The 17334-nt window shown below is 40.3% G+C and overlaps 1 protein-coding gene across 1 annotated transcript in view; it reads left to right on the top strand.

Annotated features, from left to right (window-relative positions):
* The window catches only part of LOC128773796 (coiled-coil domain-containing protein 71L-like), a 37464-nt gene extending 24479 nt beyond the window's left edge, over positions 1–12985 (top strand). The window contains exon 4 of the mRNA XM_053891388.1: positions 12320–12985. Within this exon, the coding sequence (XP_053747363.1) occupies positions 12320–12985 (666 nt within the window). The remainder of the gene's footprint in view (positions 1–12319) is intronic.
* The last annotated feature ends 4349 nt before the right edge of the window (positions 12986–17334 follow it).

Raw genomic sequence — 17334 nt, 5'->3', positions numbered from 1 at the left:
CCTTCAAGAAACTTATGATATTTGAGGGTAGAAAAAAATCCAACACCATACAAAGCACACTAAGACTTCAAGGTCAAGTTTAATGTGTCAGGAGAAGTCCACTGAACTGAGCTGATCAGTAAAGGTGTCTCAGAGGCATAGCACAAAGAACTTAAAGGATGACAAAATTTCTAGTTGGCAGGCAGAAAGGAGGAGGACAAAGAAGACAAAAGCAAATGTGCAGGAAAAAAAGGAGGGGCAGGCATTCTGAGAACAATGAGAACAACCCTGTTGGAGCTTGAGGTTCTTCTATAACAGTGGTCATTAAATATATGTGACGATGCCAAAGACTGGGTAGAAGATGATGTACCTACATAACCCATCAATTCCATACTCTTATGTAAGAAGGTCTTGTTAACAGCGAAGAATTGGAGACCATCAATTAGAATCTCAACATGGTAATAACGAAGCTATTTGGTAGAAACAAAACAATGAAAAGATAAAATTCTAAGCAAAGTTATCTAAGTATATGAATTAATACCCAATCAATAAGCAATTGAAATCCATGACCAACTTAAGACCCCTGTTGCGTTTCTCTGTTAATGGGGCATTATCTTCAGTTGCTTAAGAGGGAAAGAGACTCATTGTCAGTCCTCCCCTCCTCAACGTCTTTCCTGTGATCCATTCAGCAGCAGGGGCTCTCAACTCCACCTCCAACGTATGCCAAGCCAGCTAGTTTCTCAACACCTTCTGCCTGCTCTCCGTTTTCTTTCTTAGCTCCATGCTGCCTTTCCCTTCCCACCAAAATCCCAATTCATTCTTTTCACTGCACCCGGAATGCAATCCAAAAATCCTGAATCTGAGCAGTTCTTTTGTCTGCTTAAAACAATCCCCTAATCTTCACTGTACTCAAAATGACACATAGAATCTGTAACGTGACCACCAGACGTTGGCAGTCCTGCCTTGTCACCCCTCTAATGCCATCTTTCCTCATTCTCCTTTCATTAGGTGATTGGGACCGTCTCTTCTCCTGGTTTCTCAAATTAGACCCATGTAGGTGCCACTTAGAATGAATTTTGTGTTCGCTAGTTTCCTTACCAGTTCTTGCTACGGGTCCAAGTTTGAATAAAGGACTTTTGTCCCCAAGAAACTTTTGTTGGCCAATCCTCTAATTGACATTTTGTCCCCTGTGCCATTCCTTCTCATAACATTTAGTCTTTTATTTAACAGCATTTGCCACAAGTTGTAATTACACATGTACCTTTTGTAGCTAAGGTTTGAAACATCCTGAATATATGGAGCGTGCATGTTTGATTATCACTGTGTACTTGAACCTAATAGCACCTGACACCTAAGGTGTTCAATATGTATATCCACAGTGCCTGAAATAGGGGATTTTTAACTATCTCCCGGTGTGCTGGACTGCAATATACATTCAAGTCTTCAATAATCTCTACCACCAAATTTAGTATTCATATACAAAAAAGGGAAGGGTCGCCTCCTCAAGCATAGGAAAAACAGTTTGCCTTGTTGATAGCTTCTATGGTGTAGCTTACATTTTAACCTACAAAAGACCCCACCCTGGAGATACAGTTTGTATGGATGTAGTGACAACTATGAGGAAATCAAAACAAAATGCAGTGTTTATTGAGTGTAATGTGCCAGGATTTTTTCCACACATTTTACAGGCATTACCTATAATCTCACAACTATACTGAACATAGGCGTTATACTTCCCCTTTACAAGTTGGAAAAGCAAACTCTGAGATATAATTTGCCTACAATCTAAAACCTGGCTGGTAGAAGAAATTGATGGGGCCAGGTAATTTAAAAAATCCACAATTTTGCCCAAGGTAACCTCTGGGAAATCAGAAAATGAGCGGCTTTCATAAGCGCAGCTGCCCAGAGCCTTTTGGAGGAGCCGTCTGTGTGGAGCCGGGGCTTTGGCGCCATCACATCTCCAGGATCTCACTACCAGGAGTAACCCCCATTGTTGGGAAGGGCAAGAACCTCTATCCATGGCAACTTAAGGTGTTTTAACCCCTGTCAAGATAGTGCAAACCTCCAATTACTTCATTCGGTACTTCAAGGAACAAATCAAAGCACACCTCGTGGGATTTTCAAAAATCACTCTGAGATGAGAAATCAAACAACAAAAGTCATAGCAACACAAAGCAAGTAACACTTTCCAAAACACACTTCCAGAAGGGCCAGGCCATGGAGAGGGGATGAGCCCACTTTAATGTAGCAGTGCTCTCAGGTGCAGAGCACATAAAACAAAACAAAACAACAACAACAACAACAAAAACATTAAAACACACAAGAGATAGAAAACTATCCAAAATGATGAAATGGAAGAATTCCCCTCAGATGAAATTCCAGGAAGAAGTGACCGTTAAAGAATTGATCAAAATAGATAAAAGCAGTATAACAACAAGAATTTAGAATTATAGTCATAAGATTCATCACTGGGCTTGAAAAAAGGCATAGAAGACAACAGAGAATTTATTATTGCAGTGATAAAAGAACTAAAACATAGCCATGATTAATTAAAAATGCAGTGACATAGAGATTGATTTTAATTACTGATACAAAAACAGATAAGCTGGAAACTTGGACGTCCATTACCCCAGTTAGTAGTTATGAGATTGTAGCAAAAGCTAATTCTAAAAAACTATTAAATAATTAAAAACAGAAAGTTAAAATATGTCAAGGTTTAAATACCTAGCATGAGCCGTGCAGCTGTATAGTTGTTTAAAATTCTAGAATATCAAATAATATTATGTGATAGCAATAGTAACACATGTAAAGTTCACCATTTCTACCTTTGCTCTTCTACATGTGGAGTAATACGTTATTGGGCCTCATAGAATAACTGAAAAAATGAATATTGAAAATTAAAAAGTTTTTGAAAGTATATGTTTCTAGTGAGTTTGGTCATGTCAAACAAAGTGTGTTATTTCCAACACCTATTCACATGCACTGTTATTATGGCTAGAGTCCATGAAAAGTTATTGCACAATTGCAATAAACATGATTAACAGTGCAATCTATTTTTTTAATTCCATTTGTTCATTTATTTGAAAGCCAGAATAGAGCATGAAGCATGTACCCTGTAGGTTCTGGATTATCTCCTTGATTCCAAATGTCTTATTTGGGCTGCTACCATAAAGACGGTAAAACAATATTATCTGTACCATGAACATGTAAAATTTGGTACACCTCACTAGTATTACAATTTTGCTGTTTAGCATATGTGTTTACAAATACACACGTGTGCACTGGGTGAAGTTAGATGTTTCATACTTCTATCCATATCATGAGGAATTCAATAGATTTTAAAGCGTTAGATTCCAGTTACCAAAACTAATGTGGGATAACATGCACAGTTCTTGCTTATTTCTCACTTATTGTGCAATTATGAAGTTAACATAGAGCCCAAAGGGTAAATTCTTTTTAACTACACTTAACTGAACATATATCACTGAAAGTCAAACTTTGGCCTTTCAAAGATGACATGAGACTGAACGCGGAAAACCCAAAAGACTCCATGAAAACGCTGCTAGATCTGATACATGAATTGACCAAACTCACAGGATACAAAATCAGTGTAAAGAAACTGGTTGCATTTCTATACACCAATAAGGAAGCAACAGAAAGAGAAGTCAAGAAATCAATGCCAATTACAATTTCAACAAGAACCATAAAATACCTAGCAAGAAACCTAACCAAAGATGTAAAAGATCTGTACGGTGAAAAGTATAGAAAATGCATGAAGGGAAATGATGAAGACACAACAAAATCAGAAAAAACAAACAAGCAAACAAACAATCCATGCCTATAGAGTGGAAGAATAAATATTCTTAAAATGTCAATACTACCTAAAGCAATCTACACATTTAATGCAATACCAATCAAAATTGTACCAACATTCTTCTGCAGACTGGAGCAAGCAATCCTAAAATTTGCACAGAACAACCAAAGAACCTGAATAGCCAAAGTTATGTTGAAAAAAGAAAGCCAAAGTGGGAGGCACCCCAGACTTTAGCCTCTCCTACAAAGCTGTAACCATCAAGATAGTATGGCATTGGCACAAAAACAGACACATTAACCAATGAAACAGAATAGAGATCCCAGAAGCGTACCCACAAGTGTATGGCCAACTAATCTTTGGCAAAGCTGGAAAGAGAACCCAATGGATAGAAGACAGTCTCTTTACGAATGGTGGTGGGAGAACTGGACAGCAACATGATGAAGAATAAACTGGACGACTTTCTTACAATATGCACAAAAATAAACTCAAAGTGGATGAAAGACTTAAATGTGAGACAGGAAACCGTCAAAACACTAGAGGAGAAAAGAGGAAAAAAAACCTTTGACCTCAACTGCAGCAATTTCTTCCTTAGCATGTCTCAAAAGATAAAGGAATTAAAAGCAAAAATGAATTATCAGGACCTGATCAAGATAAAAATCTTCTGCACTGCAAAGGAAACAATCAACAAAATTAAAAGGCAACCGATGGAATGAGTGAAGATATTTGCAAATGACATATTGAATAAAAGGGTTCGTATACAAAATCTATAAAGAACTTACCCAAGTCACATCTGGAAAATGTAATACAATGAAAAAATTGGCATAAGACATTAATAGACACTTTTCCGAAGGAGACATCCAGATGGCCCACAGACACACGAAAAGATGCTCAACATCACTCATCATCAGGAAAATACAAGTCAAAACCACACTGAGATACCACCTCACACTAGTCAGTGTGGCTAAAATGAGCAACTCAGGAAACCACAGATGCTGGTGAGGATATGGAGAAAGAGTAACCCTCTCTCACTGTTGATGGGAAAGCAAACTGGTGCATCCTCTCTGGTAAACAGTGTGGAGGATCCTCAAAAAATTGAAAATGCAACTACCTTATGGCCCAGAAATCAAATCTAGGATTTATTCAGAAGATACAAGAATGCTAATACAAAGGGGCACATTTATCCCAATATTTTAGAGGCACTTTCAACAACAGCCAGAATATAGAAAGGGCCCAAATATCCATCAACAGAAGAGCGGAAAAAGAAGATATGGTTAGGGGCGCCTGGGTGGCTCAGTTGGTTAGCTATCTGACTTCGGCTCAGGTCGTGGTCTCACAGTTCGTGAATTCGAGACCCACGTCAGGCTCTATGCTGACAGCTCAGAACCTGGAGGCTGCTTTGGATTCTGTGTCTTCCTCTCTCTCTGCTCCTCCCCTGCTCACACTTTGTCTCTGTCTCAAACATAAATGAACATTTAAAAAAAAAGAATATATGTTTTATACATTCAATGTGGTACTCTTTGGCAATGAGAGAGAATGAAATCCTCCCATTGGCAACAGACTGCTCCTGTTTGTGCTTTGGTTTGTTTTCCTTACAGGGCTATTCCAAGGAAAAAGTTAAAGCACACGTGGTGGAGGGTCCAAAACATTACTACGAGTAGGGTAATAAAATAACCAAAGTCACAACCACAGAAAGCAAGTAACAATCTCCGAAATAACACCTCCTGAAGGGCAAAACCCTGGACAGTGCATGACCCCAATTTTTTTTTAACTTTTTTAACGTTTTTATTTATTTTTGATACAGAGAGAGACAGAGCATGAACGGGGGAGGGTCAGAGAGAGAGGGAGACACAGAATCTGAAACAGGCTCTAGGCTCTGAGTGGTCAGCACAGAGCCTGACGCAGGGCTTGAACTCACGGACCGTGAGATCATGACCTGAGCTGAAGTCGGACGCTTAACTGACTCAGCCACCCAGGCGCCCCGCATGACCCCAATTTAACAGAGCAGTGCTCCAGGTGCAGAGAACACAACAGGCTTTGAAAACAGGTAAGGGACAGAAAGCTAGGTGAAAATGATGAAACGGAAGAATTCTCCTCAGGAGAAATTCCAAGAAGTAGCGACAGCTAAAGGATGGATCACAACTGATTTAAGCAATATAAATGAACAAGAATTTAGAATAATAGTTATAAAGCTAATTGCTGGGCTTGAAAAAAAATCTAGGACAGCATAGAATCTATTGTTACAGAGATCAAGGGACTAAACAATAGTCAGATGAATTTTCAAAAGCTATAACTGAGGTGCACAAAAAAATGGAGGTGGCTGCAGCGCTGATTGAAGAGACAGAGGGAGACTAGGTGAATTAGAAGATAAGATTATGAAAAAAGAGAAAGCTGAGAAAAAGAGAGATTAAAAAAAAAGATCCAGCACTAGAGGGGAGAATTAGAGAAGTAAGTGATGCAATCAAAGAGAACAATATCCATATCTTCAGCATTGGAGAAGAAGAAGAGAGAAAGAAAGGGCCCAGAGGTGTACTTGAACAAATCATAGCTGAGAACTTCCACAGTCTGGGGAAGGAAACAGACATTGAAATCAAAGAGGCACAGAGAAGTCACTTCAGATGTAACTTGAATCAATCAATCTTCTGCGTGCCCTATCATCATGAAACTGGCAAAATACAAGGATAAAGACAATTCTGAAAGCAGCTAGGGATAAACGGGCCCTATAGACAAAGGTAGACTCTTAAGGGTAGTAGCAGACCTATCTACTGAAACCTGGCAGGCCAGAAAGGAATGGCAGAAAATCTTCAATGGGATGAATAGGACAAATATGGAGCCAAGAAACCTTTCTCCACCAAGCCTTTCATTCAGAAGAGAAGGAGAGATAAAAGTCTTCCCAGACAAGCAAAAACTGAAGGAATTCATCACCACTAAACCGATCTGACAAGAAATCCTAAGGGGAACTCTGTGAGTGAAATGTTGCAAGGACCACAAGGTACCAGAGACACCACTGCAAGCATGAAACCTACAGACATCACAATGACTCTAAACCCATATCTTTCCATAATAACACTGAATTTCAATGGACTAAATGCTCCAACCAAAAAACATAGCGTATCAGAATGGATAAAACAAACAACAACAACAACAACAACAACAACAACAACAACAACAGCAAGACCCATCAATTTGCTTCTACAAGAGACTGATTTTAGACATGAGGACACCTTCAGATTGAAGTGAGGGGATGGAGAACTACCTATCATGCTACTGGAAGTCAAAAGAAACCTAGAGTAGCCAACTTATATGATAAAAAGTAGAGTTTAAACTAAAGACTGTAACAAGAGGTGACAAAGGGCTTTATATATCAATTTCAGGGTCTATCCATTGGGAAGAGCTAAAAATTATAAATGTCTATGCACCAAATTCGGAGACACACAAATATATAAAACAATTAATTAAAAACATATGCAACCTTATTGATAAGAATGTGGTAATTGCAGGGGACTTTAATATAGCTGTGGAGAGATCATCTAGACAGAGAATCAATAAAGAAACAATGGTCCTGAATGATACATTGGACCAGAAGGACTTGATAGATATATTGCGAACTGTGCATTAAAAAGCAACAGAATATACTTTCTTCTCAAGTGAACATGAAACATTCTCCAAGACTGATCACATACTGGGGTCACAAAACAGTCTTATTAATATAAAAGAATTGAGATCATGCCATACACACTTTCAGGACACAATTCTATGAAACTTGAAATTAACCACAGAAAAAAAATATGGAAAACCTCCCAAAGCATGGAGGTTAAAAAACATCCTACTAAAGAATGAATGGGTCAGCCAGACAATTAGAGAAGAAATTAAAAGATGTAAGGAAACAAATGAAAATCAAAACCCTTTGGGATGCAGCAAGGGCAGTCCTGACAGGGAACAACAAACAAACAAAACAACAACAACAACAACAACAAACATTGCTATCCAGGCCTATCTCAAGAAACAAGAAAAATCCCCAATACAAAATCTAACAGTACACTTAAAGGAACTAGAAGCAGAACAGCAAGGCACCCCAAACTGAGCAGAAGAAGAGAAATAATAAATATCAGAGCAGAAATAAACAATATGGAGTCTAAAGGAAAACAGTAGAGCACGTCAATGAAACCAAGAGTTGTGTTTTTGAGAAAATACACAAAAGTGATAAACGTCTAGCCTGGCTTCTCAAAAAGAAAAGAGAGGGCACCCAAATAGGTAAAATCACGAATGAAAATGGAATTATTACAACGAATCCCTCAGAAATTCAAGCAATCATCAGGAAACACTATAAAATCTTCTATGCCAACAAACTGGACAACCTGGAAGAAATGGACAAATGCCTCCATACCCACACACTTCCAAAACTCAAACGGGAAGAAATAGAAAATGTGAACGCACCCATAACTAGTGAGGAAATTGAATCAGTCATCAAAAATCTCCCAATAAATAAGAGTCCTGGACCAGGTGGCTTCCCTGGCGAATTCCAGCAGACATTTAAAGCAGAGATAATAGCTATCCTTCCCAAGCTGTTCCAAAAAATGGAAATGAAAGGAAAACTTCCAGACTCATTTTATGAAGTCAGCATTACTGTGATTCCCAAACCAGAAAGAGACACAGAAAAAAAGGAGAATTACGGGCCAATATCCCTGATGAACAGGGGTGCAAAAATTCTCAACAAGATACTAGCAGAACACATTCAATAGCATATAGAAAGTATTATTCAACATGATCAAATGGGATTCATTCCTGGCCTGCAGGGCTAGTGCCATATTCACATATCAATCATTGTGCTACATCACATTAATAAAAGAATAGATAAGAACTAGAGTACACTGTCAATAGATGCAGAAAAAAGTATTTGAGAAAATACAAGGTCCTTACTTAATACAACCCCTCAAGAAAGTTGGGATAGAAGGAACCTACTTTAAACATCATAAAAGCCATTTATGAGAGACCCACAGTAAATATCATCCTCGATGGGGAAAAACTGAGAGCATTCCCCCTGAGATCAGGAACAAGACAGAGATGTCCAATATCACCCCCGTTGTTGAACATAGTGTTGGAAGTCTTAGCATCAGAAATCAGACAGTAAATGAAATTAAAGGTGTCATCATTTGCAACAATGAAGTCAAACTTCCACTTCTTGCAGATGACATGACACTATACATGGAAAATCCGACAGACTCCACCAAAAGTCCTCTGGCACTGATACATGAATTTAGCAATGTTGCAGGGTACAAAATCAATGTACAGAAATTGGTTGTGTTTTATACACCAATAATGAAGCAACAGAAAGAGAAATAAAGAAACGGATCCAATTTACAATGCTCCAAGAGTCAAAAAATACCTAGGAATAAACCTAACCAAAGATGTAAAATATCTGTATGCTGAAAACTATAGAAAGCTTGTGAAGGAAATTGAAGAAGATACACAGAAAGCGAAAAACATTCCATACTCGTGGATTGGAAAAATAAATATTGGCAAAATGTCAATACGACCCAACGCAGTCCTCACATTATATGCAGCCCCAATCACATTGCACCGGCATTCTTCTCCAAGCTGGAACAAGCAATCATAAAATGTGTATGGAAACACAAAAGACCTTGAATAGCCAAAGTAATACTGAAGAAGAAAACCAAAGTGAGAGGCACCACAATGCCAGACTTTAGCCACTACCACAAAGCTGTAACCATCAAGACAGCATGGTATTGGCACAGAAACAAATACATAGACTTAATGGCATAGAATAGAGGCCCCAGAATTGGACCCACATACGTATGGCCAACTAATCTTTGACAGAGCAGGAAAGAATATCCAATGGAAAAAAAGACAGTCTCTTTTTTTTAATTTTTTTTTTAAGTTTATTTATTTTTTGAGACAGAGAGAGACAGAGCATGAACAGGGGAGGGTCAGAGAGAGAGGGAGACACAGAATCGGAAGCAGGCTCCAGGCTCTGAGCCATCAGCCCAGAGCCTGATGCGGGGCTCGAACTCACGGACCGCGAGATCGTGACCTGAGCCGAGGTCGTACGCTTAACGGACTGAGCCACCCAGGCACCCCAAAGACAGTCTCTTTAACAAACGGTGCTGAGAGAAGTGGACAGCAACATGCAGAAGAATGAAACCAGACCACTTTCTTACACCACTCACAAAAATAAACTCAAAATGGATGAAGGACGTGAATGTGAGACAGGAAACCATCAAACCCTTGAGGAGAAAGCAGGAAAAATCGTTTTTGGCCTCAGCGTCAGCAAGTTCTTAGTTGACATATCTCCAGAGGCAAGGGAACTAAAAGCAAAAATGAACCATCGGGACCTAATCGAAATAAAAATCTTCTCCACAGTGAAGGAAACAATCAACAAAACTCAACAAAACTAAAAGGCAACTGACCGAAATGGAACAGATGTGTGCAAAAGTCATACTGGATAATTGGCTAGTATCCAAAACCTATCAAAAGAACTCACCAACTCCACACCCAGGAGACAAATAATCCAGTGAAGAAACGGGCAGAAGACTTGAACAGACACTGTTCTAAAAAAGACATCCAGATTGTCAAGAGACACATGAAAAGATGCTCAACAGCACTCCTCGTCGGGGAAATCCAAATCAAAAACGCACTGAGATACCACCTTATGCCAGTCAGAGTGGCTACAATGAGCAAATTAGAAGACTATAGATGCTGGTGAGGATGTGGAGAAACAGGAACCCTCTTGCACTGTTGGTGGGAATGCAACCTAGTGCAGCCGCTCTGGAAAACAGTGTGGAGGTTCCTCAAATCATTAAAAATAGACCTACCCGAAGACCCAGCAGTAGCACTGCTAGGAATTTACCCAAGGGGTACAGGAGTGCTGAGACATAGGGGCACATGTACCCCAATGTTTATAGCACTACTTTCAACAACAGCCAAACTATGGAAAGAGCCTAGCTGTCCATCAACTGACAAGTGGATAAAGAAGTTGTGGTTTATGTATATACAATGGAATACTACTTGGCCATGAGAAAGAATGAAATCTGGCCATTTGTGGCAACGTGGATGGAACTGGGGGGTATTATGCTACGTGAAATAAGGCAGGCAGAGAAAGACAGATACCATATGTTTTCATCCATGTGTGGATCCGGAGAAACTTAGCAGAAGACCATGGGGAAGGTGATGGGGGGAAAAAGTTATAGAGAGGGAGGGAGGCAAACCATAAGAGACTCTTCAATACTGATAACAGACTGAGGGTTGACGTGGGGTTGGGGAGAGGGGAAAGTGGGTGACGGGCATTGAGGAGGGCACCTGTTGGGATGAACACTGGGTGTTGCTTGGAAACCAATTTGAAAATAAATTACATTGAATGAAAACGGAAATCCAGGGGTGGCTCTTACTGAATATAAGGATAGCTTTCCATTTTCAGCACTTTATGAGCGTGAGGTAGTAGTAGCTTAAGCTGCGTAGATGAAAGTTTTGTTTGTGTGTTTAAGAAAAGGAGCTGAATAAAGACAGAGGCCTGTCACATGTATCACGTTGACCTTGGCAAGTTTCTCTTCTGATTGTTACCATGACTTATCACTCTTAGTGATTCACATAGTTTGGAGTCATCCTTTCATGGGGAAGTGGATTTCAGTTGATCATGGTAGGTGGTCTTTGTAGTATTTTGTGAATGAATTGTGTATGTGGTGATGATGGATGGACTATGCTGGTTGCTTTCAAAAGCACTTACACGGACGGTGTAACACGTTTTCTACCCTTGGAATCCCATACGTTCTCTTACTACCTTGTGTATGCCTTACCTGAAATATTCATGAATTGGTAGGTAGTGAATAGGTTTTAGTGGCACTGAATGCCCTACTGGCCACTCACACAGAATTCGTTGACGCTTTGCTCTTAAGCACACAATGACTCGGTCTTCCCTAGGCTGCATGAAAGTGAGCATGGATACTAACTAGGCAAACTGTTTGCTGCTGCTGTGAAGAACAGCTTCCTGAACTGTGAGCTGTACCAACACACGTATGGAACCCTAAGCAAGGCACAGTATATCGGTATTCTTTGAAAGGGAAGAGTAGTTATTTCAATTTGGCTTTCAGTGCGTTGCATGACAAGGCATTTTATTAGCTAAAACCCTCTTAGAGTCATGTTTGATTGCAAGTTGTGTGTACTGTCCACCGCTAAGTGTCATTTCATGTTAGATGGAATTAATGGAGGCTGAAGCACCCGTGCATTCACCTCTAAGACAACCCTCTTGAACTCGTGAAGAATTATGGGCCTTCTCAGGTAAGATTAGGTACAGGTCTTTCTCAAGGGCATAATCTTAAACACAGCCAAACCTAAGGCAGCTTTGGGCAGCCCACCGTGATAAGATATGCAGACATTGTGACCTCACAAAGCGCCTGGTCTCCTAGCAACTGCGGTGTAACTCTCACAGCCTGCCGCCTGATTTGGCTTCATGGTAGGAAATTCATCAGGGCCCTGCGGCGGCCGCGAGACCTGGCAAGCGCGGGCGGCCCCTAGCGGCCTCACATCCTGAGCAGCATGAAGAGGAGGCGGCGCTGGCCCGGGAAGGCCCTGGCCTCTGCCTCCAGGGGAGGAGCCTCTAGCGCTGCAGGAGGGGCCGCGCTGGAGGCGCCTGAGGAGAAGGTGGTGTACATGCGGTGGCAACCGTCGCGACTGTCGCTGGCCAGCAGCACCAAGGCGCTGATCGACGCTTTCAAGCTATTCCTGCCCGGCAGCACGGAGTTCATGAGCTCAGACGCGGAGCTCTGGAGCTACCTCTGCAGCCTCAAGCACCAGTTCTCCCCCCACATCCTGCGCAGCAAGGACGTCTACGGCTACTCCTCCCTCCTGGCCCTGGTCCCGGACCCCCGGCACCAGCCCCCCGAGGCCCGCCTCCAGACGCGCCGGCCAGCTGCCAGGCGGAGGCGCCACGGAGCCCGGACGGTGGCGGTCGGCCAGAGGAAGGTGCCGCCCCCGCCGCCACCGTCCCGCGAGGACAGCAGCCCCCGTAAGCCCGCGGCGAAGAAGCACCGGATGGTCCCGGCCCGCACCCCCGGGATGCGGCGCCGCCTTCTGGGACTCCCAGGCATCTGTGCCCTCTGCTGCCTCCCAGCACCGGGTCTGCGGAGGGAGGAGACCCCTGGACCGCAAGGGAGGTCCCCTTTCTTCCTAACCCCAGATTGAGATGTCTCCAGGACTGTAGGGGCAGATCCATGTTCTCTCTTGTTCCCTCCTTGGTCTGAAGTCGTCAGACTTCCACCCCCACCCCCTCCAAAGGAATTTGGTTCCATGCTTGTGTAATAAAGCTAGAATTTCCTTGCTGTTCACCCAACTCCCGGCTCCTCACGCCTCATTTTCTTTCTTTCTTTCCTTTTTTCACTGCCACTCTTTCTGGACGAAAGATCGAATATGTGTGGAAAGTTGTTGCAATAGTTGGTATTCTCAATACCAATTGCAATAGTGGGTATTCTCAATCCCACACCTTTCTGAGTTTTAACTGGATTCCAACGCTTTGACCGAGGATATTGTCTAAGAAATTCAAGCGTATCACTGTTAATAATGTAAGGATTTGTATGGCTTTGAATGTCATGGGCTCGGTGATTACAAACCAAAAGATTCAAAGTTCAACTGTGTACACATTCTTAAGACGTTTCTAAAGATTTTATATTGAAATGTAATGTTTATGTTTACTGAGCTCCTAAAGGAAATGGTAGACACTCGGGAAGTTTTGTTTAGTAAAATTAACTTGGGAAATTCTTTATAAGTGGGTAAAATTGAAAGTGCATTGAGAAACCACACGGTTTCTATTAAAAACCAAAGAGTGAATTTCAAAAAATAAATGAATGAAAAACTGGTTATGGACATGGATGGAATCCACTCGGAAATGACTTGGCCTTGTACCAATCTCGCATACTGATCTGGGAATCTTTCCAGGATAATTTATTTTAAAATGGAAATCACATAGTGTAAATGAGTAGGGGTAAGCGTGGTGACTAAACCTGCATACATAATAGCTGTTGGAATTCTCTGAAGTATTACTGATCTAGAGCGGTGGTACATTTTTTTTGGCACCAAATAACTGGTTGAGGTTATCTTTGGGCAAAATAGATTTTCCTCACTTGTGTTTGTCATTGTTGTTGTATAACAGGAAATATCCACATTACCATGCATCACTCTTATAAATATCATGGCGGTTGGTTAACAGTTTTGCTCCAGGACTTTCCTTTATTATCTTATGTCCATGCACAGTTATGTTAGCAGGTATTGGTCTTTTGTTTGACAATCAAAGACCACAGGGATCAAACAGGAGAGCCACACAGAGTACTTTTCACTTTTATGATAGTGTTTATATCCTGTGGCCCAGCATGGAATTCTTGATTATCCAAGTGACCTCAGTTATTGGTGGCAGCAAGACTTAATGGTGTTTAGTCAGTGGTGCCGCAGCCAGATTTTACTGCGATATCGGAAGGGCCAAGGAGTGATTTTGTACCACTATTCTTTTAAGTTTAAGTATTCTGCAATAGAACCATCCATCCCAGGCTGAAACATGACCTATTAAATCTTCCATATTACGGTTTTTCTCTGCTTGGCAGCTTTTTAGGGGAATAATGAGAGTTGTGATTTTTTTTAAATTTTCTTTTAATGTTTATTTATTTTTGAGACAGAGACAGACAGAGCATGAATGGGGGAGGGTCAGAGAGAGAGGAAGACACAGAATCTGAAGCAGGCTCCAGGCTCCGAGCTGTCAGCACAGAGCCCGACGCGGGGCTCGAATCCACGGACCGTAAGTTCATGACCTGAGCCGAAGTCGGACACTTAACCGACTGAGCCACCCAGGCGCCCCGAGAGTTGTGATTTTGACTCTTGGGCTTGTAGAGTTCAAATGGCATAGCTTCCTAATATACAGTTTTCAGTAAGCCTCATATTCTTTTATTCACTACTCAATGATAATGTGTTGTTACAAATACTGCCACATGAGTAAATAAAAGTGAATAATTATTTAAAAGATTCAGAGGGTTAAATTATACTCGTTTCATAGGAAGCTTATATAAATTTTCGTTACTAGCTTCCATGGCCAATGGTATTTCAAATACAGAGGTTTTTCTCCCCCACCCTTCCCAAATTAACTGTTTTAGCTAATTAGCCCCTGAGGAAAAGATACATATTTGTACAACTTCCCTATTGTATATAGTTGTATAATAATTAAAAATGAATCCAATGACCATATTAGAATGTAATTTCAACATACAGCTTATCGAGGTAGCTTCCCAGAGGGTTTTGAAATTAGATGTAGCTGGGAGGATAACTTTGCTCAGCACAGCTTTGAAACACAACCATTGACACCATGCAGTTATTTGAACTTAACTGAGAATCTTAGTTTATCCCTGCTATACCTTGTTATTTTATTGCACTTGAACTTGCATTCATGCTTTGGGTTATCTGGGCTATCTGATTTCGGTTGGGATCTGAATGTCCATCCTGAATTCAATATGTTGTTTAGCTGGTCCCTTAAAAAATATTGCCATTTCTAGTTTAAAAAACAGGATGTAAAAAAAAAAAATCTTTGTTTTTGCCAAGTTTTCTTTAGCAAAACCTTGCTGAAGTTTTGTTTTACAACTTATAAAATGTGAAGAAACAACTAATATAGTTGATTCATATATTAATAGGAAAATGAAAGTATTTTATGTATCCTTTTGGGCAGACCGTGAAAAGGAACTTGACACGGTGGCCTTTCTGGTGAGGCATTCATTTACTGTCTTCTAAAACGAGTCTGTGCTTAGGTTGTACAGATTTTTGAAATAAATCCCATAGTCTTTATTCATTCTCGTACCTTTATATCTCATATGGCACAAGTAACTAGGAAGTTTATGACCTTGCTATGCTTGAGTGCCTATATGTGGTGACTGGCACCTCAAATAAGCTTTTGAATTCCTGATGTCATTTTTATCCCCCTTCTACTTGTCACCCAGCAACTTAATTATCCTTACAGAACCAGTAATGTTATAATTGTAGAGAGCAAGCTTCATTGTTGTTTACTGTCACTATTGTGCTGTGTGTTTTGTCCAAGTTTGAGTACACAATTGTTCCAGTATAATTTAAACCGGTGGCTGACACATATTGATTTGCTGTGTGCAAATAATAGTACTAGTGTTCTGAACACTGTTGAATAAAAATGCGTGAAACATATTTGGATACAAAGAAATCTGAGCAATTTTGAACTCATAGTTTTTTGGTGTTCCAAGGATTGCCACGGAGCTCGTAAAATGAGTGTTTTTAGTGCATATATAATTTATATATATAATATTTACATTATTTAGTGGGTATATATATTATATAGTGGAGATAAAAAACATATATATAATATATTTGCTTTATTTGTGTGCTTAAAATATTTTTGGTAGATTTTCATGTCTTATGGGAATTAGAACTCAGTTGTTTGTCATGGAACTGAATTGTGTTCTTGGACAGTTAATGTGTACTTATGATTAAGACTTACAATCTGCTTGTACTTTTCTTTTTAATGTATTAACTGTAAATACATATTAGAAAATATACAGTGTCTGGCTCTTCTAATGATGCTGGAAAGTTTTTTAAATGGAATCTTATGTTTGCATGTGAATCACAAAGCAATGTGAGAAATTTTTATTTCTTTTGTTAACGGCAACACCCTGGAAGCCTGGAGATATGGTTTTTATGCTATTTTGGGAGTCAACAGTATGTCAATATCAAGTCTGATGATCTAGTGAATCTCTGAGACAATGCTTCATGCCAGAGTCCAAACCATTACCCAGTTTGCCACAATAAAGACTTTAAAAATGCATCAAAGTTCATTTTGAGTCCTGACTCCAACCCCCGTCTAGTAGTGATAGAAAGCCTAACACTCACGTGTTTTTATATTATAAAAGAACGTAAGTGTGCTGCATAAGAGTAGCAGCAGTAAAGGCTGTCCTAGAGAATAAAGTAAAGCCAGAATTTTCATTACAGCCTAGCGGGTAGACGTAGAGTGCTAGCAAGGGCAGGATTCATAGTATTATGTGCCCTGGATTTGTCTTTGTGTCTGAGTTCCTTTCAATAATTGGAGGCAGCAGTGTACTAACTGTGGATCACATTGACTGTGGTGGGATGAAAGATTGACCACTGGAAACCATTAGAACTGTACGTAAGTTACAGAAATGCTCTGTGCTTTAGCTTCCTGAAGAATCACATGTGGTTAGTAAAATAAACTATTGGACTACTGAAAGGATTAAAAAAGGATGTTAATGGGTGAACACATAGAAAATGCTTCATAAATGCTATCAATTGGAGGCATGTGGGCTGAAAATAAATATATATGCTGAGAGGTACTTGCGAGTTTAACATCCTGAAAATAGAGTGTGGTCTGAGAAAGCCAAAAGACAAATGATGAGAAGGTAATGTATGAGTGGGTTTAGTTGAAGAAAGAGACAGCAGGAGGTGAGGTTAAGTTGATTTATTAGGTAGTTTTCACTGTTGGAGGTTTTCTAGACTTCCTTAGATATTTGGAGTCTTTTTAT

This window comes from Panthera pardus, unplaced genomic scaffold (genome assembly GCF_024362965.1).
Source record: "Panthera pardus isolate Hobbes unplaced genomic scaffold, ASM2436296v1 HiC_scaffold_27, whole genome shotgun sequence".
In the NCBI taxonomy this organism is placed as follows: domain Eukaryota; kingdom Metazoa; phylum Chordata; class Mammalia; order Carnivora; family Felidae; genus Panthera; species Panthera pardus.
The sequence above is the reverse complement of the archived record's forward strand: the minus strand, read 5'-3'. Positions and strand labels throughout refer to the sequence as shown.